At 44.1% G+C, this 23,805-nt stretch overlaps 1 protein-coding gene across 1 annotated transcript in view; it reads left to right on the forward strand.

The window, feature by feature from the left end:
- SLC4A8 (solute carrier family 4 member 8) overlaps positions 1–23,805 on the forward strand; it is a gene marked incomplete at its 3' end in the record, with an annotated part of 89,535 nt that overhangs the window by 49,285 nt on the left and 16,445 nt on the right. Inside the window, exons 15-21 of the mRNA XM_079714934.1 lie at positions 7,513–7,618; positions 8,207–8,368; positions 11,233–11,346; positions 13,718–13,879; positions 14,784–15,035; positions 17,743–17,811; positions 21,362–21,535. Of these exons, the coding sequence (XP_079571060.1) occupies positions 7,513–7,618; positions 8,207–8,368; positions 11,233–11,346; positions 13,718–13,879; positions 14,784–15,035; positions 17,743–17,811; positions 21,362–21,535 (1,039 nt within the window). The remainder of the gene's footprint in view (positions 1–7,512; positions 7,619–8,206; positions 8,369–11,232; positions 11,347–13,717; positions 13,880–14,783; positions 15,036–17,742; positions 17,812–21,361; positions 21,536–23,805) is intronic.

A 23,805-nucleotide genomic window follows, 5' to 3' on the forward strand; every position in this document is an offset into this window, starting at 1 on the left:
TGGCTCACGGGCCCAGGCGCTCCGCGGCACATGGGATCCTCCCGGACCAGGGCACGAACCCATGTCCCCTGCATTGGCAGGTGGACTCCCAACCACTGCGCCACCAGGGAAGCCCCTGGGAGTGTTTTCTTAATTTCACTTTCAGATTTTTCATCATTAGTGTATAGGAATGCAAGAGATTTCTGTGCATTAATTTTGTATCCTGCTACTTTACCAAATTCATTGATTAGCTCTAGTAGTTTTCTGGTAGCATCTTTAGGATTCTCTACGTATAGTATCATGTCATCTGCAAACAGTGACAGCATTACTTCTTCTTTTCCAATTTGGATTCCTTTTATTTCTTTTTCTCCTCTGATTGCTGTGGATAAAAATTCCAAAACTATGTTGAATAATGGTGGTGAGAGTGGGCAACCTTGTCTTGTTCCTGATCTTAGTGGAAATGGTTTCAGTTTTTCACCATTGAGGATGATGTTGGCTGTGGGTTTGTCATATATGGCCTTTATTATGTTGAGGTAAGTTTCCTCTATGCCTATTTTCTGGAGGGTTTTTATCGTAAATGGGTGTTGAATTTTGTCGAAAGCTTTCTCTGCATCTATTGAGATGATCATATGGTTTTTCTCCTTCAATTTGTTAATATGGTGTATCACATTGATTGATTTGCATATATTGAAGAATCCTTGCATTCCTGGGATAAATCCCACTTGATCATGGTATATGATCCTTTTAATCTGCTGTTGGATTCTGTTTGCTAGTATTTTGTTGAGGATTTTTGCATCTATGTTCATCAGTGATACTGCCCTGTAGTTTTCTTTTTTTGTGACATCTTTGTCTGGTTTTGGTATCAGGGTGATGGTGGCCTTGTAGAATGAGTTTGGGAGTGTTCCTCCCTCTGCTGTATTTTGGAAGAGTTTGAGAAGGATAGGTGTTAGCTCTCCTCTAAATGTTTGATAGAATTCACCTGTGAAGCCATCTGGTCCTGGGCTTTTGTTTGTTGGAAGATTTTTAATCATAGTTTCAATTTCAGTGCTTGTGATTGGTTTGTTTATATTTTCTATTTCTTCCTGGTTCTGTCTTGGAAGGTTGTGCTTTTCTAAGAATTTGTTCATTTCTTCCAGGTTGTCCATTTTATTGGCATATAGTTGCTTGCAGTAATCTCTCATGATCCTTTGTATTTCTGCAGTGTCAATTGTTACTTCCCCTTTCTCATTTCTAATTCTATTGATTTGAGTCTTCTCCCTTTTTTTCTTGATGAGTCTGGCTAATGGTTTATCAATTTTGTTTATCTCCTCAAAGAACCAGCTTTTAGTTTTATTGATCTTTGCTATCATTTCCTTCATTTCTTTTTCATTTATTTCTGATCTGATCTTTATGATTTCTTTCCTTCTGCTAACTTTGGGGTTTTTTTGTTCTTCTTTCTCTAATTGCTTTAGGTGTAAGGTTAGGTTGTTTATTTGAGATGTTTCTTGTTTCCTAAGGTGGGATTGTATTGCTATAAACTTCCCTCTTAGAACTGCTTTTGCTGCATCCCATAGGTTTTGGCTTGTTGTGTTTTCATTGTCATTTGTTTCTAGGTATTTTTTTTTTTTTTGCGGTACGCGGGCCTCTCACTGCTGTGGCCTCTCCCGTTGCGGAGCACAGGCTCCGGACGCGCAGGCTCAGCGGCCATGGCCCACGGGCCCAGCCGCTCCGTGGCACGTGGGATCCTCCCGGACCTGGGCACGAACCCGTGTCCCCTGCATCGGCAGGTGGACTCTCAACCACTGCGCCACCAGGGAAGCCCGTGTTTCTAGGTATTTTTTAATTTCCTCTTTGATTTCTTCAGTGATGTCTTGGTTATTAAGTAGTGTATTGTTTACCCTCCATGTGTTTGTATTTTTTACAGATATTTTTCCTGTAATTGATATCTAGTCTCATAGCGTTGTGGTCAGAAAAGATACTTGATACGATTTCAATTTTCTTAAATTTACCAAGGCTTGATTTGTGACCCAAGATATGATTTATCATGGAGAATGTTCCATCAGCACTTGAGAAGAAAGTGTATTCTGTTATTTTGGGATGGAATGTCCTATAAATATCAATTAAGTCCATATTGTTTAATGTATCATTTAAAGCTTGTGTTTCCTTACTTATTTTCATTTTGGATGATCTGTCCATTGGTGAAAGTGGGGTGTTAAAGTCCCCTGTTATGACTGTGTTACTGTCGATTTCCCCTTTTATGGCTGTTAGTATTTGCCTTATATACTGAGGTGCTCCTATGTTGGGTGCATAAATATTTACAATTGTTATATTTTCTTCTTGGATTGATCCCTTGATCATTATGTAGTGTCCTTCTTTGTCTCTTGTAATAGTCTTTGTTTTAAAGTCTATTTTGTCTTAATGAGAATTGCTACCCCAGCTTTCTTTTGATTTCCGTTTGCATGGAATATCTTGTTCCATCCCCTCACTTTCAGTCTGTATGTGTCTCTAAGTCTGAAGTGGGTCTCTTGTAGACAGCATATATACGGGTCTTGTTTTTGTATCCATTCAGCCAGTCTGTGTCTTCTGGTTGGAGCATTTAAGCCATTTACATTTAAGGTAATTATTGATATGTATGTTCCTATTACCATTTTCTTAATTGTTTTGGGTTTGTTATTGTAGGTCTTTTCCTTCTGTTGTGTTTCCTGCCTAGAGAAGTTCCTCTAGCATTTGTTGTAAAGCTGGTTTGGTGGTGCTGAATTCTCTTAACTTTTGCTTGTCTGTAAAGGTTTTAATTTCTCCATCAAATCTGAATGAAATCCTTGCTGGATAGAGTAATCTTGGTTGTAAGTTTTTCCCTTTCATCACTTTAAATATATCCTGCCACTCCCTTCTGGCTTGCAGAGTTTCTGCTGAAAGATCAGCTGTTAACCTGATGGGGATTCCCTTGTGTGTTATTTGTTGTTTTTCCCTTTCTGCTTTTAATATTTTTTCTTTGTATTTAATTTTTGATAGTTTGATTAATATGTGTCTTGGCGTGTTTCTCCTTGGATTTATCCTGTATGGGACTCTCTGTGCTTCCTGGACTTGATTAACTATTTCCTCTCCCATAATAGGGAAGTTTTCAACTATAATCTCTTCAAATATTTTCTCAGTCCCTTTCTTTTTCTCTTCTTCTTCTGGGACCCCTATAATTCAAATGTTCGTGCATTTAATATTGTCCCAGAGGTCTCTGAGACTGTCCTCAATTCTTTTCATTCTTTTTTCTTTATTCTGCTCTGCAGTAGTTATTTCCACTATTTTATCTTCCAGGTCACTTATCCGTTCTTCTGCCTCAGTTATTCTAATATTGATCCCTTCTAGAGAATTTTTAATTTCATTTATTGTGTTGTTCATCACTGTTTGTTTGCTCTTTAGTTCTTCTAGGTCCTTGTTAAACGTGTCTTGTATTTTCTCCATTCTATTTCCAAGATTTTGGATCACCTTTACCATCATTATTCTGAATTCTTTTTCAGGGAGACTGCCTATTTCCTCTTCATTTGTTAGTTCTGTTGGGTTTTTACCTTGCTCCTTCATCTGCTGTGTGTTTCTCTGTCTTCTCATTTTGCTTAACTTACTGTGTTTGGGGTCTCCTTTTCGCAGGCTGCAGGTTCGTAGTTCCCCTTGTTTTTGGTGTCTGCCCCCAGTGGCTAAGGTTAGTTCAGTGGGTTGTGTAGGCTTCCTGGTGGAGGGGACTAGTGCATGTGTTCTGGTCGATGAGGCTGGATCTTGTCTTTCTGGTGGGCAGGTCCATGTCTGATGGTGTGTTTTGGGGTGTCTGTGACCTTATTATGATTTTAGGCAGCCTCTCTGCTAGTGGGTGGGGTTGTGTTCCTGTCTTGCTAGTTGTTTGGCATTGGGTGTCCAGCACTGTAGCTTGCTGGTCTTTGAGTGAAGCTGGGTCTTGGCATTGAGATGGAGATCTCTGGGAGATTTGCGCCGTTTGATATTACATGGAGCTGGGAGGTCTCTGGTGGACCAATGTCCTGAACTTGGCTCTCCCACCTCAGAGGCACAGCCCTGACACCTGGCCAGAGCACCAAGAGCCTTTCATCCGCACGGCTCAGAATAAAAGGGAGAAAAGATGGGCTTCCCTGGTGGCGCAGTGGTTGAGAGTCCACCTGCCAATGCAGGGGACACAGGTTCGTGCTCCGGTCCGGGAAGATCCCACATGCTACGGAGCGGCTAAGCCCGTGAGCCATGGCCGCTGAGCCTGCGCATCCGGAGCCTGTGCTCCGCAATGGGAGAGGCCTCTCACAAGTGAGAGGCCCGTGTACCACAGGAAAAAAAAAAGAGAAAAGAAAGAAAGAAAAAGATAAAATAAAATAGTTATTAAAATAAAAACCAAAAAAAAATTATTAAAAAAAATTCTTAAGTGATTAAAAAAAAAGAAAAAGAACAACCAAACGAAAAAACAAATTCACCAGTGATAACAAGTGCTGAAAACTATACTAAAAACAAAAAACAAAAACAAACAAAAAAATGGACAGACAGAACCCTAGGACAAATGGTAAAGGCAAAGCTATACAGACAAAATCACACACAGAAGCATACGCATACACACTAACAAAAAGAGAAAAAGGGGGAAAAAAAAAATATATATATATATATCATTGCTCCCAAAGTCCACCTCCTCAATTTGGGATGATTTGTTGTCTATTCAGGTATTCCACAGATGCAGGGTACATCAAGTTGACTGTGGAGATTTAATCCGCTACTCCTGAGGCTGCTGGGAGAGATTTCCCTTTCTCTTTGTTCGCACAGCTGCTGGGGTTCAGCTTTGGATTTGGCCCCGCCTCTGCATGTAGGTCGCCTGAGGGCGTCTCTTCTTTGCTCAGACAGGACGGGGTTAAAGGAGCAGCTGATTCGGGGGCTCTGGCTCACTCAGGCCGTGGAGAGGGAGGGGTATGGATGCGGGGCGAGCCTGCGGAGGCAGAGGCCGGCGGGACCTTGCACCAGCCTGAGGCGCGCCGTGCGCTCTCCCGGGGAAGTTGTCCCTGGATCACGGGACCCCGGCAGTGACGGGCTGCACAGGCTCCCGGGAGGGGAGGTGTGGATAGTGGCCTGTGCTCGCACACAGGCTTCTTGGTGGCAGCAGCGTCTCATACCCGTCTCTGGGGTCTGCGCTGTTAGCCGCGGGTCGCGCCCGTCTCTGGAGCTCCTTTAAGCAGCGCTCTTAATCCCCTCTCCTTGCGCACCAGGAAACAAAGAGGCAGGAAAAAGTCTCTTGCCTGTTAGGCAGGTCCAGACATTTTCCCAGACTTCCTCCCGGCCAGCCGTGGTGCACTAGCCCCCTTCAGGCTCTGTTCACGCCGCCAACCCCAGACCTCTCTCTGGGATCCGACCTCCGAAGCCCGAGCCTCAGCTCCCAGCCCCACCCGCCCCGGCGGGTGAGCAGACAAGCCTCTCGGGCTGGTGAGTGCTGGTCGGCACCGACCCTCTGTGCGGGAATCTCTCCGCTTTGCCCTCCGCACCCTTGTGGCTGTGCTCTCCTCCGCGGCTCCGAAGCTTTTCCCCTCCACCACCCACAGTCTCCGCCCGCGAAGGGGTTTCTTAGTGTGTGGAGACCTTTCCTCCTTCACGGCTCCCTCCCACTGGTTCAGCTCCGTCTCTATTTCTTTTGTCTCTGTTTTTTCTTTTTTCTTTTGTCCTATCCAGGTACGTGGGGAGTTTCTTGCCTTTTGGGAGGTCTGAGGTCTTCTGCCAGCGTTCAGTAGGTGTTCTGTAGGAGTTGTTCCACGTGTAGATGTATTTCTGATGTATCTGTGGGGAGGAAGGTGATCTCCGTGTCTTACTCTTCTGCCATCTTGAAGCTCCTCCTCGCTGTGTTGGGTCTTAATTGCTGGGCGCGGGCTTTCTCTAGTTGCGGCGAGCAGGGGCTACTCTTCGTTGCGGTGCGCAGGTTTCTCATTGGGGTGGCTTCTCTTGTTGCAGAGCATGGGCCCTAGGTGCACGGGCTTCATTAGTTGTGGCGCGTGGGCTCAGTAGTTGCGGCTCACAGGCTCTAGAGCACAGGCTCAGTAGTTGTGACGCACAGGCTTAGTTGCTCTGCGGCATGTGGGATCTTCCCAGACCAGGGCTCGAACCCGTGTCCCCTGCATTGGCAGGCGGATTCTTAACCACTGCGCCACCAGGCAAGTCCCTAAATAGACTTAATTTTTTAAGAGCATGTTTTAGAATCACAGCAGAATTGAGCCGAAAGTACAGAGAGTTCCCACACACCCACTGTGCACACACGCACAGCCTCCCCCACTGTCAACATCCCTCACCAGAGTGGCATGTTTGTTGCAGTCAATGACACATCATTATTACCCAAAGTCCAGAGTTTACATTAGGGTTCACTCTTGGCATTGTACATTCTGTGGATTTTGACAAATGTGTAATGACATATCTGCCACTATAGTATCCTACAGAATAGTTTCCCTGCCCTAAAAATCCTCTGTGCTCTTCATATTTATCCCTCCCCATCACCCCAACCCCTGGCAACCACTGATCTTTTTACCCCATAGTTTTGCCTTTTCCACAATGTCATATAGTTGTGATGAAACAGTATGTAGGCTTTTCAGATTGGCTTCATGCTCTTCGTAATACACACTTAAAGGTCTTCTATGTCTTTCCGTGGCTTGATAGCTCACTTCTTTTTTGCACTGAGTAATAGTCCATTGTCTAGATGTACTACAGTACATCCATTCACCTACTGAAGGACATCTTTGTTGTTTCCAAGTTTGGAATTGATTTTTTTATACCTAAATGTAGGACTTTATGGCTTTCCCTATTTTCATTTTGTTGATTTCCTCCTATTGTTATTGCCTATTGAGATCTTTTTGAATTTTAATTCTGTGATGCTATATCCTTAGAAGGCATGCTCATTAAAATCAGAGATGAAACAAAGTTGGTGGGAATGGCTGTATCAGTTGAGTATACTGGGAGGCAGTTCAGGAGTGAAGCATGCTGGGACTGGGAAGCAACATGGTGGCCAGTGGGACAGGTCTGGTCTGCTCTGGTTTGGATGCAAGGCGAGGTTGGGGGAAGCCAGGGAATGGTCAAGATAGTGGGATATTACCAGGGATAATGTAGCTTCTGTCATAATTCCAAGAGGCTCTGATTTTTAGAGCAAGAATGTGATGCAGGTTTAAGGAGCAAGATACTTAGGCTTGGGGAGGCTGTTGAGAGCTGAACGGCGTATCCAGTCCTCCTTGCTATGTAGAGTGAATTTCATAGGAAGAGCCTAAGAGATAGAAACTAAGCAAGGAAACTACGACATCACATGCCAAACTTGGTTGTCAGCACAATTTAACCCAAGACCCACATGCCAATTTGAGCCCAGTTTTAGTAATGGTTGACTGAAAAATCAGGGTGTGGCTGGGTCTCAATGAATAGGACCAACCTCAGGGGTCTGAAGTGGGCAAAGGAGAAATAATGTGGGCTTTGGCAGTGCCTGTAGCCCTGTCATGACTAGAAATCTTTAATTGAATACTTGGCTATTTCCCTTAGGAATCTTTTTTCTTCTCCCCTCAGCTGCAGGTGTACTCTCCCAGAGAATCCAAACAATCACACCTTACAGTACTGGAAGGACCACAACATCGTGACAACAGAAGTCCACTGGGCCAACCTGACTGTTAGTGTAAGTCTGGGCGCTGCCAGGCGGCTCAGTCTTGTGACCACCAGGTTTAAGGGGACCTTCTAGGTAGAAGTGGGGTAGCCCTTCAGCAAGCTCTGGTGTTTACAGAAATAAAGCTTTTTTTAAACTATTCTTACTGACTTTCCTTTCCCCTTCAAAATTCTCTCTGCATAAAGGGAAAGGAGGACTACCTCTCTCTTCTCTCCCACACGATCCCACCCAGTGACCCTGCACTCAGGATGTGGGTGGATGAAATCAGAGAGGGTAGGGGGCACATCCAGGTTTTGTGGGGCTCAAAGAACATGCAAGTTTGGAAGTCCTCTGTAATAAAAATAATACGGATTGCTAGGGCCCTCCTAGAACCTCGTGTTTTCTTGAGACAGTTTGGTTTCCTTTACAAAAGTGTTTTAGTTAGGACTCTAAGGAGTCACTCTACCTGCAAACAAGAGCCCCACAACTACATGGAGGGCAAGTAGATGCTGCAGGCAGCCTGAGCTTCCCAGCAACCATGGGATGACTGTGCTGGTGGACCCAGCAGCTATTTCCTCCCTCGTGCCTGCCTTTCATCACCCAGAATGCCTGTTCCTTTAGGAGTGCCAAGAGATGCATGGAGAGTTCACAGGCTCTGTGTGTGGCCACCATGGACCCTATACTCCCGATGTGCTCTTTTGGTCCTGCATTCTCTTCTTCACCACCTTCATCCTCTCCAGCACCTTGAAGACATTTAAGACAAGCCGCTATTTCCCAACCAGAGTAGGTAGCACGCTCTTGCATTTCTTTCGTGTTAGACTTCTAATATAACAGAGCCTGTGCTAGGCCTCCATGGTGCTTGTGAGTAGATTGGCAGGTGCCGAGCTCCAAATGACCTGATTTTGGAGGCCGTGGCCTTCTCTTCTTCCTGTGTCCAGCAGCCTCTTTCATAGATGTGTGGTGTGGGATGAGGGGTTAATACTTAAGAGGTTTTGATTGAAAAGTGTCAGGTGAGTTTAAGGTGGTAATCGTGTTCTCTAAGAGTGATAAGTCTCATTTCCAGTGTGCTGGGGCAGGTCGCGAGCAGTAGCTGGAGCTGGCTCCTAAAGATAGTAAATTGGGATGATTGCTTGGGATGTGTAGGGGACCCCAGAGTCTCCTCCCTGGATGACTCTGGCAATAGCTTATGAAATCACTGACTTGGTCTGCATGTCGGTTTGAAGCCTCAGCTGTCTCTCCCTGACGCAGATGGCATTATTTGTGTCGTGACTGGTTTTGGCAGGGTGGAAGTAGAGGCCAAGCGTAGAGTGGCTAAAGGGGTGTTTGCTTTGAGGAGGAGATCGATCAGGAGGAAATGGCGGTTTTTCTGCGTGTGCGAGTCTTCAGTTGGGCGCCTTTGCAGAGCAGCATGTGTGAATGGGTGAGGGCTCAGTGGCTGAGGCATTTACTGTGCACACATTCACGACGAAAACACAGTGTCAGACGTCAGTCAACCTACACAGTGGTTAAGGGAGGCGCATATGGAATAAGTTCTGGGGCGTGTTTCCAGTCTGGACAAATTGTGAACAAGTGGCAGCTGTGTATTGACTACTTGCTCAGGCCTGGGTCGAGTGCTACGGGGGATGCAGAAGAAGTTTAAAATATGATCTCTGTAACATACACACTACTATATACAAAATAGATAAAACAACAAAGACCTACTGTAGAGCCCAGGGAAATCTACTCCATATCTTGTAATAATCTATAATGGAAAAGGATCTGAAAAAGAATATATATATGGAACTGAATCACTTTGCTGTACACCTGAAACATTGTAAATCAACTATCCTTCGATAAAAAAATAATAAATAATAAAACAAACTGTAAAACATGTGAATTGTATCTCAATAAAGCTTTACATGATTTTAAAAAATGTATGGTCCCTGCCATCAGATAGGAAAGGGAAACCCATGAAGCAACCATGCCCATAGGAGACAGTAGTAAATAGTTAGATGCCATAAGGGCCATAGGAGTTCAGAGGGGAGAAGGGCCCTGGGCCCCAGGCTGGTCAGGATGGGCTTCATGGTGGGGCAGCTACATTTTCAGAGAATTTATGTAACATTCAGAGGAGAGCTAACAAAACCAGGGAAAGGGAGCTGGAAACCTCAGGTTTCAAAGGAAAGCAAAGTCAGATGAAGGTGTCAGTGATGTTACATGGGGCTAAGATATATTTGGTTCTGTCTCGTTGGAAGTTCAGATTAAGGTGGGCACTGGGCATTTGAGGGGCATTGTATTTTATTAAAGCTACACTAAATTGTAGAGTGGGAGAGTCAGTCCCCTAAGGGACAAAATGGTGATAAGTGCTATGGAGAAAAATAAAGTCGGAAAGGAGTGCAGGAAGTGCTGGGATGGAGGGTGGTGACCAGTTTTAAGGAAGAGCATCAGAGAAGATCCGATGGGGAAGGTGATATTTGAGTGAACGTAAAAGAGGGAGCTACCCACAGGGTTACCTGGAGGGAAAGCAGTTGAGGCAGAGGGATGCGCAAGTATAAAGGCCCTGAGGTGGGAGTGAGTCTGGCGTGAGTAAGAAAGAGCAAGGAGGTCTGTGTGGCTGGAGCAGAGTGAGTGAGCCAGGGAGCGTTGGGAGCTGGGTCAGAGCAGTAAAGATGCCAGTGCATGCGGGCCTCACAGGCCAAGAAGAGCTCTGGGTTTTTTAACTCAGTGAAATGAGGAGCCATTTCAGGGTTTGGGTAGAGGAGTGATGTGATCTGACTTGTGTTTTAAATGATCACTCCAGTGGCTTTATTTTTTTTTCATTAATTAATTTTTAAAAATGTATTTATTTATTTATTTTTGGCTGCGTTGGGTCTTCGTTGCTGCGCGTGGGCTTTCTCTAGTTGTGGAGAGTGGGCTCTAGGCGTGCAGGCTTCAATAGTTGTGGCGCACGGGCTCAGTAGTTGTGGCTCACAGGCTCCAGAGCGCAGGCTCAGTAGTTGTGGTGCACGGGCTTAGTTGCCCCGCGACATGTGGGATCTTCCCGGACCAGGGCTCGAATCCATGTCCCCTGCATTGGCAGGCAGATTCTTAAGCACTGTGCCACCAGGGAAGTCCCTCCAGCAGCTTTAAATAAGAACAGAGGCAGGGTTAGGAGTCTGCTGCAGCTATAGAGACAAGAGTTGCTGGTGCCTTTGATCTGGGTGGGAGCCATGGGGGTGGTGAGAAGAGCTCAGATTCTGGGCATGAGCTGAAGGCAGAGCCAACAGGACTTGCAGATGGACTTGATGTTGGGTCTGAGAGAGAAGAGGAGTGGTGCTGCTGTGAGGTTCTTGGCTGGCACAGCTGGACCTTGCTGGTCCCAGGAAATCTTATCCTAAGTTCTCAGAACTATTCTCTAAATTCTTGGCCTAGATGTTCTAAACAGAACTCCTCAGAGTTTGGAGTGGGTTCCGGTAGAGTTTGTCAGAGGATTCATTCTCCCCCGTCCTATCCACACTTCGGGGATGAATTTGGGCATGTTAACACTGTCTTGTTGTTTAAAAATGCTTGTATTAATTTGGACCATAAAATTAAAGCATTCTTCTGAGGATATTTAAGCCTTTTACAACACCTGAGTCTTCTCTATCGTAGTTAACCTACTGAAACACGTCTCCAATCCTTTCTTGTGCCAGGTCCGCTCCACGGTGAGTGACTTTGCTGTTTTCCTCACTATCTTCACAATGGTGATTGTTGATTTTTTGATTGGAATCCCATCACCAAAGCTTCAAGTTCCCAGTGTGTTCAAGGTAAACAGATCTCAGGGTACTTGATGCCCTTACATAGTTTCATAGAATCTGGTCCCAAGTTATTTCAGAGGCCTTTCCCCATCCTGATCATGAATTTTTTAGTCCTCTAAATCTGAACGTTGCTCTCATGCCTCACCATTCAGAAAAGCAAACTCCTCAGGCTTGGCTGAGTTCAAGTCAGAAAAGTCAGAACATCTAACGTTGTTTAATGAGTGAAAAGTATTATTTATTTTCATTAATGCTACTTATTGTTTTTAATATGTGAAGATTTAAAACAATGGAATATGTGTATTTACATAAGTATATACCAGAGACTGTGGAAATATGGGTCTCTGGAACAAGTCTGGTTACAGCACTTCACTGAGCATCAGCTGTATAAGGGTATCAGGAAGGATGAAAAGGCTCTTTGTAGGCCTTGGTCCCGCCCCTCAAGAATTTTGCCCTATGAGGAGGTGAGCTGGCCCACGAGCTTCATTCTCAGTCTAGGGCCCCCACCAGAGTAATCGTGACATCTCTTCAACCCTAATTCATTGTTTGTATATCTCTCTATAATCTATACTGTTTATCCAAAAACCAATAGAAAAAAGTAAAACAAATGATCAAAACATGGGGACTCCAAATGTATTTCAATTTGGGGGCACTAACTGAGTAAACTGAGAAGATGGAAGAGCTGAGCTCAGTTCCGTAGGTCCCCACAGGGTGGAGAGGAGAGAAAACCTGGGCGTCCTCAGGGACCAGAGAGGAGCCAGGAGAGGAGAGAATGGAGGAGGCTGGGGAGGAGGAGGGAGCCGGAACGTAGTTATCTTGTAAACACCCGGCACAGTTGGCCTTCGTCTTCCCTTTCTCTCTCTCTCTCTCTCTCTGAAGTAGGCCTGGTTAAAAATACCTTTTTCCATATTGCTTGAAAATTTTAAATTTTATTTTGTTAAATTCACTGAAAGCCACCAGTTAGAAATTGATGGATTAAAAAACACCCTCTTCAAAAATATATACGTCCTAGAATATGTCATTCTCACCTTTGTGTGAATGAGGGCAGTCAGCTTTTTCTCTAATACCTGGCTGAGGTTGACCCTGCAGGAGGAATGGATTTTGTGTAAAAATAACTAATCTGGGAGCATTAAGAAGTCCCTGGAAATATTTCCTGATGGGTAGGCTTAAGATAGTCAGAAGGCACTGAATTTCTGGGACATCTGGGAAGAAGGCCTCTGGGAGGTAGGAGAGACGAGAGGGGAAATGGGAGAATGTCAAAGAAAGTGTTGCTCATTGGCAGGCCTCACTTTCAGGAAGCAGAGAAGAAATTTTCTTCCTTCTTCTCTTCCCTGTTACACCACATGGCCCCCAGTGACCAAGACCCAATCTGAAGGCTAGTACTATTACTGATGGGGTAATGTCAGTCAGGGTTTAATAAGTTTTTGTGTTGACCTAACAATTTAACTACCACTTAGAACATTGTTACTAAGGAAACACAGATTCTGTAAACTTTCAGAACCTAAGCTATTCATAATTTGGGACTTGGTGACATTACTGAAGAGTCTTTGAATCCTAGAGTCATTACCGATATGGAACCAAATACTTTGGATGTGATAGTCTTTGCTTTGTTCATTGAGTTTTGGTGAATTCTGGGCCAATTTGTACCCCTGGCCTTTTATCCTCCATCACTACTCGCCAAACAAAGTGCACTTTTCTTCCTCAGAGTACCTTAGCATTTTTTTGAGATCTAGGAGAGTTTAGGAATTTTACGAACACCCAAATAAGGTTTATGAACAGTGGTCTTACAGGGACATCGGAGAGGGTCCTAGATCACACAAGTCCCCAAGTTCAGCAGTCTTGGGCTCCTTTCTCAAGTCTCTAGTGCCTGGACCCCTGTTGCACTGCTGATGGGAGGAGGTCCTTGGACCAATCCCCTGAAATTCCATGTAACTGGCTCTACATTGCCTTTATTTGTTCTGTGGACATACCTTATACGGCTTCTGGAGGGGAGCAGTGAGGAGGATAATCAAAGTTATTTATATTTGTCTTTGGAAGTTGTTAAATTCTTTTTTGACAACAGATTTTGTTGTTAATTATATTTTACTTGGGCTAATGTTGAGATAAAGTCACTTTTTCTGTACACAGGGCATTGGAGAGTAGGGGAAGGAAGTGAAGTAGTAATGAATATTCCATAAAAGTTGACAGTTGGGGACTCAGTCTTTCAAAAGGGGATTTGGAACAAGGCCATAGATTTCCTGTGTTTCATGCTTTTTTTTTTTTTTTTAAAGGATTCTCATTCAGGAATAAAAAGAATTGTGGTTGTTGTGATTCAGTTTGATCTGTTTTGCCCTAATGACTATAGTTAACTTAAAATACAAAAATCTTGTTTTTTTCCCTTTAGCCAACACGGGATGACCGAGGGTGGATTATTAGTCCCATAGGCCCCAATCCCTGGTGGACTGTGATAGCTGCAATTATCCCAGCTCTTCTCTGCACTATCTTGATATTCATGGACCAGCAGATCACAGCTGTCATCATTAACAGGAAGGAACACAAACTCAAGGTAACAAGAAGTTCTGACCTAGGACTAATAATGGCAGCCTATTATATTTTTTTAAAATTTAGGGTAAGCCTGTTTAGGTCAGGAACTGTAGAACCTGGATAAAATCAGTCGTGGAAGGAGCTCATATGGGGTTTCCAGGGGTTTCCAGTCCCTCCATTAGTGACAAAGATTGGTTTGGAGGTGAAACTAGGGTAGAACATGATTGTATGATGTGAAGGAAGCTTGGAGTCCATTACTCTTCTCTCAAACCTGCGAGGGAGGTTGGTGGGCAGAATTCCTGGTGGTCCCCATGTAGCCACATGGTCTGGGTCGGGCTTATGTTCCTGATGTTCAGGTCAGGGCTTGGGCCACTGTTTCCTAGAAACAGGTGTTCTCTCACTGATGTCCATTATTGAGGTTTCCAGAGTGAACCTTGAGCCCAAGGATTCTAGGAGGTAGGGTTGGTGCCAGTACATTTATTAGTGAGAGGCATCATGCCTCATCTCTATTCCTTTCTTCCCTAGAGTAGGCAGCATCCATATTTGGCAAGGAATGGGGAGTGTTTGTAGGAACCTGTTTATCTCCGACTCCTGTAGGGTCTACCCTCTAGAATGGTCAAGATGTGGCTTGGTCTCTGCTTACTCTGCCAAGAAAGGATGGATCTTTGCATATGTGAGACTCAGGGTGAGAGCCGGGGGCACTTGAATAAAAATCGGATATTGGCATGTGTAAGACCAGCTAAGGTTTCTCTTTCTTCTCTGTTGCCTCCAAACCAGGAGGGGCTGGAAGACTGCTGGAATCTCTGGACCCCTTCCTTCTTATCCATATACTCCTTCCTGCTTTGGGCCTGAGACTCTTAGCTCCCTGTCCTATGTCCCACTACAGCCAGCCCACTGATGGTGACGGAGACTCTGTTTCCCCACAGAAAGGATGTGGCTACCACCTGGACCTGCTGATGGTGGCCATGATGCTGGGTGTCTGCTCCATCATGGGCCTGCCCTGGTTTGTGGCTGCAACTGTCCTGTCCATCACACATGTGAACAGCCTCAAACTGGAATCTGAGTGCTCCGCCCCTGGAGAACAGCCCAAATTCTTGGGTATCCGAGAACAGAGAGTAACAGGCCTTATGATCTTTGTGCTGATGGGCTGCTCAGTCTTCATGACAGCTATATTACAGGTAACCGTTCATTCATTCATTAGGTAAATATTGAGTGCCTGATTTGTGCCAGGAATTCTGTTAGGTGCTGGGAATACAGCACTACGGCAAACAGATACACATACGAATACCTGCCCTGAAGGAATTTATTCTAGTGGGATAAGACAGATAAGATGTAGTTAAGAAAGTCAGTTAAGAAAGCAAACACGGTAATTACAGAATATGATGTGTGATAAAAGGAAATATGTGGTACTCTCTGTGATACTATAGAGAATTAAGGGGAGGTGTTTTAGTTACTGTGGTCGGAGAAGGCCTCTCTAAGGAGATGGTATTTAAGATGAGATGGAGCCAGTCATGCCATGGATGGTGGGAGAGGGCATGGGGGAGGGGAGAAAAGCAGTCTAGACAGGCCCTGAGGTGGGAAATAGTGATATGTGTTCTAGGAGATACCTGGGCTCAAGTGTGTTGAGTTAAGGCAAGAGCATTGAGATGAGATTGAAGAGTGGGCAGGGGCAGATCATGCAGGGCCTCGCTGACACTGGTAAAGGGACCCTGTGAAGGGTTTTAACAGGAGAGGGACGTGATCCATTTAGTATTTTAAAAAGATCTCTCTGGCTGATATCTAGAGAATAAGTGTTTAGGGTTGAGGAAAAATAGAGGCAGAGAGACCGGTGAGTCTGTTACAGGTGAGAGAGGATGGTGGCTTGGATGAGGAAGTTGGTAGTAGGGATGCATAGATATCTTGGAGGAGATCCAAAGGTCTTGCTGGTCGACTGGATATGGAATGGGGTGAGGAATATGGAAACATCAAAATGCCTGCTAGGTTTCTGACTTGACCAACTGTGTGGAGAGTGATAGCATTTAAGAGGGAGAAGGCTGTATGAAGGAGGAAGTGATTTTGTAAGGGGTGGGCAGTGGTCAGATTTGAGTGAGATGTCTGGGAGGCATCTGAGTGAAGAGGCTAGAGGTTTCTGGACTAAAAATATAAATGTGGGAGTCAAGAGCACATCGGTGGTATTGAAAGCCAAGGGAGTGGATCAGGGACAAAGGTAGATATAAAAGAGGAGGACTAGAGAGAAGAGCTGAGTCTAAGGAGAGCCGATATTTAGAAGTTGGGTAGAGCAGGAGGTAGCAACAGAGACTCAGAGGAGCTGCCGGCGGCGGAGGGGGGACACCAGCAGGCTGTGATGTCAGGGAAGCCAAGCCAGGCGAGTGATTGGTCAGAAACTGTCTAGGAAGATGAAGACTAAATCAAGGCCATTGGGTTTGGCAACATGGAGGCCTAATGGGATTTGACAAGAGCAGATTCATTGGAACAATAGAGCAGAAGCTGAATGACAGGGGCCGGAGCGTAAATAGGTGGTGAGGAAGTAAAGGGCATGTGGGCAGACAACTCTTCCAAGAGGTTTTTTTCTGTGAAGTGGAACAGAAAAATGGGCAGTGGCTGGTGTGACATGTGGGGTGAAAAGAGGATTTTTGGACAGATGGAGCCACCTTGAAAATGAGAAAAAAAAATTTTTTTTGTGGGTGTAAGACCTGCATCTGGGAAAAATGGAATAAAAAGGAAAGCTCTATCTGCAAGCCCCAACCATTCTGGAGCACTTACTTATCTCCTTTGCCTCCTTCTCCCTCTTTTTGATGAATTGTCAGCCACCTCAGCCTGCACTGCAAATGCTATTTAAGGGTGAGAAGTGGGAGAGGAGGGAAAGGATTCTGAACCATCTTCCTGTCCCCTTACCTTCCACTTAATCTTGCCACCTCTCCTCATGGCCCTGCCCCCTCCTACTCTCTGTCCCCAGCCCTAGGTGCCTTTGGTCTAGGTGCCATCTGGAGGAGCCCAAAGGTCGCTGCTCTTCTGGGGATGTAACCATGAAGGCCTGGTGGTGGGCACTGCCTGGCCTTCCTGTAACTGTCTCAGGGGGATCCTTTTCGGAAATCATTCAATAGTTCTTCCAACCAGGTTAGCACCAAATTGAGATGTCTACTCACTCTAGAGCTGGAGCAACGTAAAATCCAATGGGGATTTTCTAGTTCAAAGAAGAATTATGTTTGGGAATGTTCTTTAGCCTCAAAATAAAAGCAAGTCGAGTTTAGTCTTTGCAAAAAGACTTTCCTTGCCTTGATTCCATAGGCTTCATTACTCTACCTCATAAAGTTGCTCTGAAAATTACCTAGATTGATATAATGTGGTAAGTATGTATGTATAGTCAAGTGCAGTAGAGTAATGTTGATATTTCTCCCCAAATTATTCCTTCTCTGTTAAGATAACCTCCCTACTCCTTCCCTCAAGTCTCTGGTTAGTAAAAAAGCAAATGTTATTAGTCTATATTAAAATACACCAAATCCCTGAGGAGATGATTCTGCGATTAGAAAATACTTAAAAGGTTTCAGTTCTGTAAAAGAGATGGGTGTGTGTGTGTGTGTGTGTGCCCATTTCCCTGGAGGAGGAAGAGCCAGATGGGGAGAAGATGTGAGACCTATGATTTAACCAGGACCAAATTACACTTACGTGCAATCATTTCATTTCAGAACAAAATGATTTTTATCATTGTCAGTTTCTGGTTTTGCTTCTACTTCTAAGTCATGTAAAGGCAGCAGAAGCAAATGCAGCACCTATGCAGTGATTTTGTGACTTCGCTTCCTTATTGGAGATTTGGAAGTTTATATAATCTTGAGTGTGCTATGATACCAAATTTAATTTCTGGCCTTTCTGCCATTTTGTCTTCAGTTTATCCCGATGCCGGTACTCTATGGAGTTTTCCTCTACATGGGAGTGTCTTCACTACAGGGAATTCAGGTATTGCATGGTTCAGCCAGGCAATGTCTTCTCTTGGTGAGCTCACCTGTCCTGACCAGGGAAAGACAGCCTCCCTAGGGGAGCACAAACCAGTTCTTGAGAAACCATTTCCTAGTCCTGCTGCTTCAGCTATTTTAGACATTTCTTTGGACATTGGGCAAAATAGGGTCATGTTGGCATGAGTGCACAGAGACTTTCAGGGTGGCCTGATTCAATGTCATGGTTCCAGTCATTCGTCAGTTATTCAACAGACAATTATCAGGCACGTATTAAACACATTTTGTCTGATGCTGGTAAACTTATATCTCAAAGGTTGGTCAGGAACCAAACTGGCTTCCACACATGGACAACACTAGGTTTAGTGCCAGGCTAAAGTGTGAGGTGGGGTGGGGGCGGGTTTAACTGGGGGTACATTGGTGAAGAGACTGGGGAGTCGTGGAAGCTGCTCCAGGTAAGCAGGTATTACTTCCTGTCACACTCTGCCTTTTCCCATCTATCAACTCATTCCACTGAGTCCTTTGAACAGAGAGAATCAGGAGGTAACTTGGGTACCCAAATAATTTGATAATTTAGCCACTTCTTATACTGGTGGCTCGTTCCTCTTTGTTATTTTACAATGTTTAGTGGTCACTCTTATACACTGAGTTCTAATGTGACTTTGGGCAGGTTATTTATTTATTTAAAATTAATTTTTATTGGAGTAGAGTTGCTTTACAATGTTGTGTTAGTTTCTGATGTACAGCAAAGTGAATCAGCTGTATGTATACATATATCCACTCTTTTTTAGATTTCCTTCCCATTTAGGTCATCCCAGATCACTGAGTAGAGTTCCCTGTGCTCTACTGTAGGTTCTCATTAGTTATCTATTTTATACATAGTAGTGCATATAATGTCAATCCCAATCTCCCATTTCATCCTACCCTGCCCTCCTCCCTTGGTAACCATAAGTTTGTTCTCTACATCTGTGACTCTATTTCTGCTTTGCAAATAAGTTCATCTATACCACTTTTTTAGATTCCACATATAAGCGATATTATACGATATTTGTTTTTCTCTTTCTGATTTACTTCACTCTGTGTGACAGTCTCTAGGTCCATCCACATCTCTGCAAATGGCACTATTTTGTTCCTTTTTATGGCTGAGTAATATTCCATTGTATATATATATACCACATCTTCTTTATCCATTCCTCTGTCAATGGACATTTAGGTTGCTTCCATGTCCTGGCTGTTGTAAATAGTGCTGCAATGAACATCGGGGTGCATGCATCATTTCAAATTATGGTTTTCTCCAGATATATGCCTAGGAATGGGATTGCTCGGTTACATGGTAGCTCTATTTTTAGTTTTTTTTTTTTTTTTTGTGGTATGCAGGCCTCTCACTGTTGTGGCCTCTCCCGTTGCGGAGCACAGGCTCCAGACGTGTAGGCTCTGGACGCGCAGGCCCAGTGGCCGTGGCTCACGGGCCTAGCCGCTCCGCGGCATGTGGGATCTTCCCGGACCGGGGCAGGAACCTGTGTCCCCTGCATCGGCAGGCAGACTCTCAACCACTGCGCCACCAGGGAAGTCCTATTTTTAGTTTTTTAAGGAACCTCCATACTGTTCTCCATACTGGCTGTACCAATTTACATTCCCACCAGCAGTGCAGCAGGGTTCCCTTTTCTCCACACCCTCTCCAGCATTTATTGTTTGTAGATTTTTTGATGACGGCCATTCTGACCGGTGTGAGGTGATACCTCATTGTAGGTTTGATTTGCATTTCTCTAATAATTTGTGATGTTGAGCATCTTTTCATGTGCCTCTTAGCCATCTGTATGTCTTCTTCGGTGAAATCTCTATTTAGATCTTCTGCCCAATTTTTGATTGGGTTGTTTGTTTTTTTGATATTGAGCTGCATGAGCTATTTGTATATTTTGGAGATTAATCCCTTGTCAGTCGCTTCATTTGCAAATATTTTCTCTCATTTTGAGGGTTATCTTTTCGTTTTGTTTATAGTTTCCTTTACTGTGCAAAAGCTTTTAATTAGGTCCCATTTATTTATTTTTGTTTTTATTTTCATTACTCTAGGTGGTGGATCGAAAAAGATCTTGCTGTGATTTATGTCAAAGAGTGTTCTGCCTATATTTTCCTCTAAGAGCTTTATAGTATCTGGCCTTACATTTAGGTCTTTAATCCATTTTGAGTTTATTTTTGTGTATGGTGTCAGGGAATGTTCTAATTTCATTCTTTTATATGTAGCTGTCCAGTTTTCCCAGCACCACTTATGAAGAGACTGTCTTTTCTCTGTTTATATACTCTTGCCTCCTTTGTCACGGATTAGGTGGCCACAGGTGCGTGGGTTTATCTCTGGACTTTCTATCCTGTTCTGTCTGATCTATATTTCTGTTTTTTGTGCCAGTACCATACTGTTTTGTTCATTGTAGCTTTGTAGTATAGTCTGAAGTCAGGGAGCCTGATTCCTCCAACTCCTGGGCAGGCTATTTAATCTCTCTGGTCTCTGTTTTCCTTTTTATAGTATAAGATGGTCATATTTTCTATATCCAGAATGTTATGAATTTCATTTTTTTAAAAATAAATTTATTTATTTATTCTTGGCTGAGTTGTGTCTTTGTTGCTGTGTGCGGGCTTTCTCTAGTTGCAGCGAGCAGGAGCTACTCTTTGTGGTGTGCGGGCTTCTCATTGTGGTGGCTTCTCTTGTTGCGGAGCACAGGCTCTAGAAGGGTGGGCTTCAGTAGTTGTGACTTGTGGGCTCTAGAGCGCAGACTCAATAGTTGTGGCACATGGGCTTAGTTGCTCCGCGGCATGTGGGATCTTCCCCGATCAGGGCTTGAACCTGTGTCCCCTGCATTGGCAGGTGGATTCTTAACCACTGCACCACCAGGGAAGCCCCATGAGATTTCATTTTATCTTTTTACTTTTTAAAAAATATATATATTTTTTGAACATTTTATTTATTTATTTATTTGGTTGCACTGAGTCTTAGTTGTGGCAGGGGGGCTCCTTAGTCGTGGCTTGCCGGCTCCTTAGTTGAGGCACGTGGGCTCCTCAGTTGTGGCATGCAGACTTTTTAGTTGTGGCATGCACATGAGATCTAGTTCCCTGGCCAGGGATCAAACCTGGGTCCCCTGCATTGGGAGCGCAGAGTCTTAACCACTGTGCCACCAGGGAAGTCCCTATCTTTTTACTTTAAATAATCAGTGAAAAGCTCCAAACTCCTCAAAGAACAAATAAGAGATTTGGTCTTTTAAGCAGAAAGATACCACTGATTATTTTGTTTTCAACATTCCCTGAGAAAGATCTCTCTCAGGAGCTACAGTGTGGGAGAGGAGAGAGAAAGCTGAACCCAGAATTAGAAGAGATAGTTCAAATTTTGACTCTGTCACTTACCAACCTTGGTCAAATTACCTGTTCTCTTTGAGACTCAGTTTCCCCTTCTGTCAGGTAGAAACGGTATTACCCACCTTTCGGAGCAGGTGATATAAGAGATATGAATGGGATTAACGAGGCCCAGAGAAACCACCTGAAAATAAATGCCAGTTCCCTCCTTTCAGTTCTTTGATCGTCTGAAGCTCTTTGGGATGCCTGCAAAGCACCAGCCAGACTTCATCTACCTTCGGCACGTGCCGCTGCGCAAAGTGCACCTCTTCACCCTCATCCAGCTGACCTGCCTCATCCTGCTTTGGGTCATCAAGGCCTCTCCAGCTGCCATTGTCTTTCCAATGATGGTGAGTTTAAAAAGGTATTATTCTTTATTTTAAAAAATAGTGATAAAATATACATAACGTAAAACTTACCATCTTCACTATATTTAAGTGTACAGTTCAGTGGCATTAAGTACATTCACATTGTTTGTGCAGCCGTCACCACCATCCACCTCCAGAAGGCTTTTCATCTTGCAGAACTGAAACTCTGTACTGATTAAACAATAACTCCCCATTTCTCCCTCCCCTCAGTCCCTGGAAACCACCATTCTAGTTTCTGTCTCTGTGAATTTGACTCCTCTAGTTACCTCACGTGAGTGGAATCGCAGTATTTTTCCTTTTGTGACTGTCTTGTTTTGCTTAGCATAACGTCTTCAAGGTTCATCCATGTTGTGGCATGGTGGGTTTTTTTGGATAACAGCCATCCTAATGGATGTGAGTTGGTATCTCTTTGTGGTTTTGATTTCCCTAATAATTAGTGATGTTGAGCATCTTTTCATGTGCTTATTGGCTATTTGTATATCGTCTTTGGAAAAACGTCTATTCAAGTCCTTTGCCCATTTAAAAATAAGGTGGTATGTTTTTTTGTTGTTGAGTTTTAGGAGTTCTCTATATATTCTGGATATTAATCCTTTATTGATGGCGAGTTTTTGTTTTTTGGTTGGTCTTTGCAGGAGCAGCATTATTTTGAGGACCTTGAGGTGTGGATGCATGTGTGTAGTAGTTTACCATGTTTACTTTTAAGGCTACTAGTCTGCCTGTCTGTCTGTCTGAATTTCTTTCTCTCTCTCTTTCTTTCATATATCTGACATGGAGAGGACTCTTCATGTTTGCAGTAACTTGCATATTACCTCAAAGCAATATGGTTCCTATTTAGAATTTGCTGCAATCAGAAGTGTCTATAGTGGTGGAAATGCGCTATTTCAAGCTACTGGGAAAGAGGAAGAGGTTTGTCTAGCACTGATAAGTGACTGGGACATCCTTGCCTCTTTTCTAACTGAAGCAAGTGCTTTGGAAAGGAGACCAGGAAAGCTGAACTGTGTGGTTCAGCAACAGGTGACCACCTGTTTTCTAAAACTAGGGTGATGATGAAATTCTTGCCACCTGACCACCTCACTGTTCCATCTTGTCCTCTTGATGCCTTCCTGTCTCTGGCTTACTCTGTCATGAGGTTGCTGAGATTTCAGTAGACTCTTTGAAAGTTACCCAAAGGGCGGGCCTCAGAAGGGAAAAGCCAATAAGGGTAATGTCTGGTACTCATTTAGGTACTTTTGAACTCTGTCTTACTGGGAGAATATTCAAGGGTGAGGAATCTTCGGGGTTCTTTTCCCCTAATCTCCTAGATATATACTCTCCTGATGGGTTTCTCAATTTTGTCAGAATACATGTAGGGTTCTGCATTTGGGTGTTATGTTCAGGGCTTGAGTGTTTGGTTAAAGAAATAGCAAATTCCTGGCAATTCCTGGAAGGGATACTATGAATTTTGGCTTTATTGGGAAAATAGTCATTGAAATTAGGGAGAAATGAATTTAATTAGCCTGATTTGCCCCATGCCTGGTCCAGTCACCAAATTTAGCTGGTGAATATCAGTCAGTCCAGGCAGGTCATTCTGGGTTATTATTGGTTCTCCTTTGGCTGAAATGGCCCTCATGGGGAGAAAGTGGAGCAGCAGTTGAGATCCCTGGTCGTTTCCATTGAGGACATTAGCTGTCAGATTTTAGGTAAGTCACTTTCTCTCCCTGGGCCTCAGTTTCCTCATTTATAAAATGAGTGTCAAGCCAGGCCAGAGGGCAGAGACAAAAATCACTCGAGATCCATGATACAGGCATAAAGCAAGGATTTTGTGAGTAAATGTATAGGCAGAGGATCAGAGGAAATCCAGACGGTCCTTCAAGGCCCTCTCACCCACTGGTGACCCATGTTTGGTTTGAGCTTGGCTGGCCCCACCAAAGCCATCTCCTGGAGAGGTTCGCCACCCCCGGGCTGCCTGGTAGCCCTTCCTGCTGGCCTCAAACCAGGGGAAGGAAGCTCTCAGGGCCATCTGCCGATGAAGGATTCCTCTTTTCAATAAAGGAATTAAATTAGTTCAGTCAGGGAATCAGTAAGTTGTAGGGTTGTTACGATGAGAGTTAAATAAACTATTGTATAGAAAACACTTAACTTAGTATCTGGTTCAGAGAGCCTCAATAAAGGCAAATATTATGATTATTATGAGTTTGATTTTGCTTGACATGTTCTAGTCTGCTGTGAAAATAAGACTTTGCTTTTGAACTCCAGGGAAGAAATGAGCCCCT

This window comes from Hyperoodon ampullatus, assembly GCF_949752795.1.
Source record: "Hyperoodon ampullatus genome assembly, chromosome: 11".
In the NCBI taxonomy this organism is placed as follows: domain Eukaryota; kingdom Metazoa; phylum Chordata; class Mammalia; order Artiodactyla; family Ziphiidae; genus Hyperoodon; species Hyperoodon ampullatus.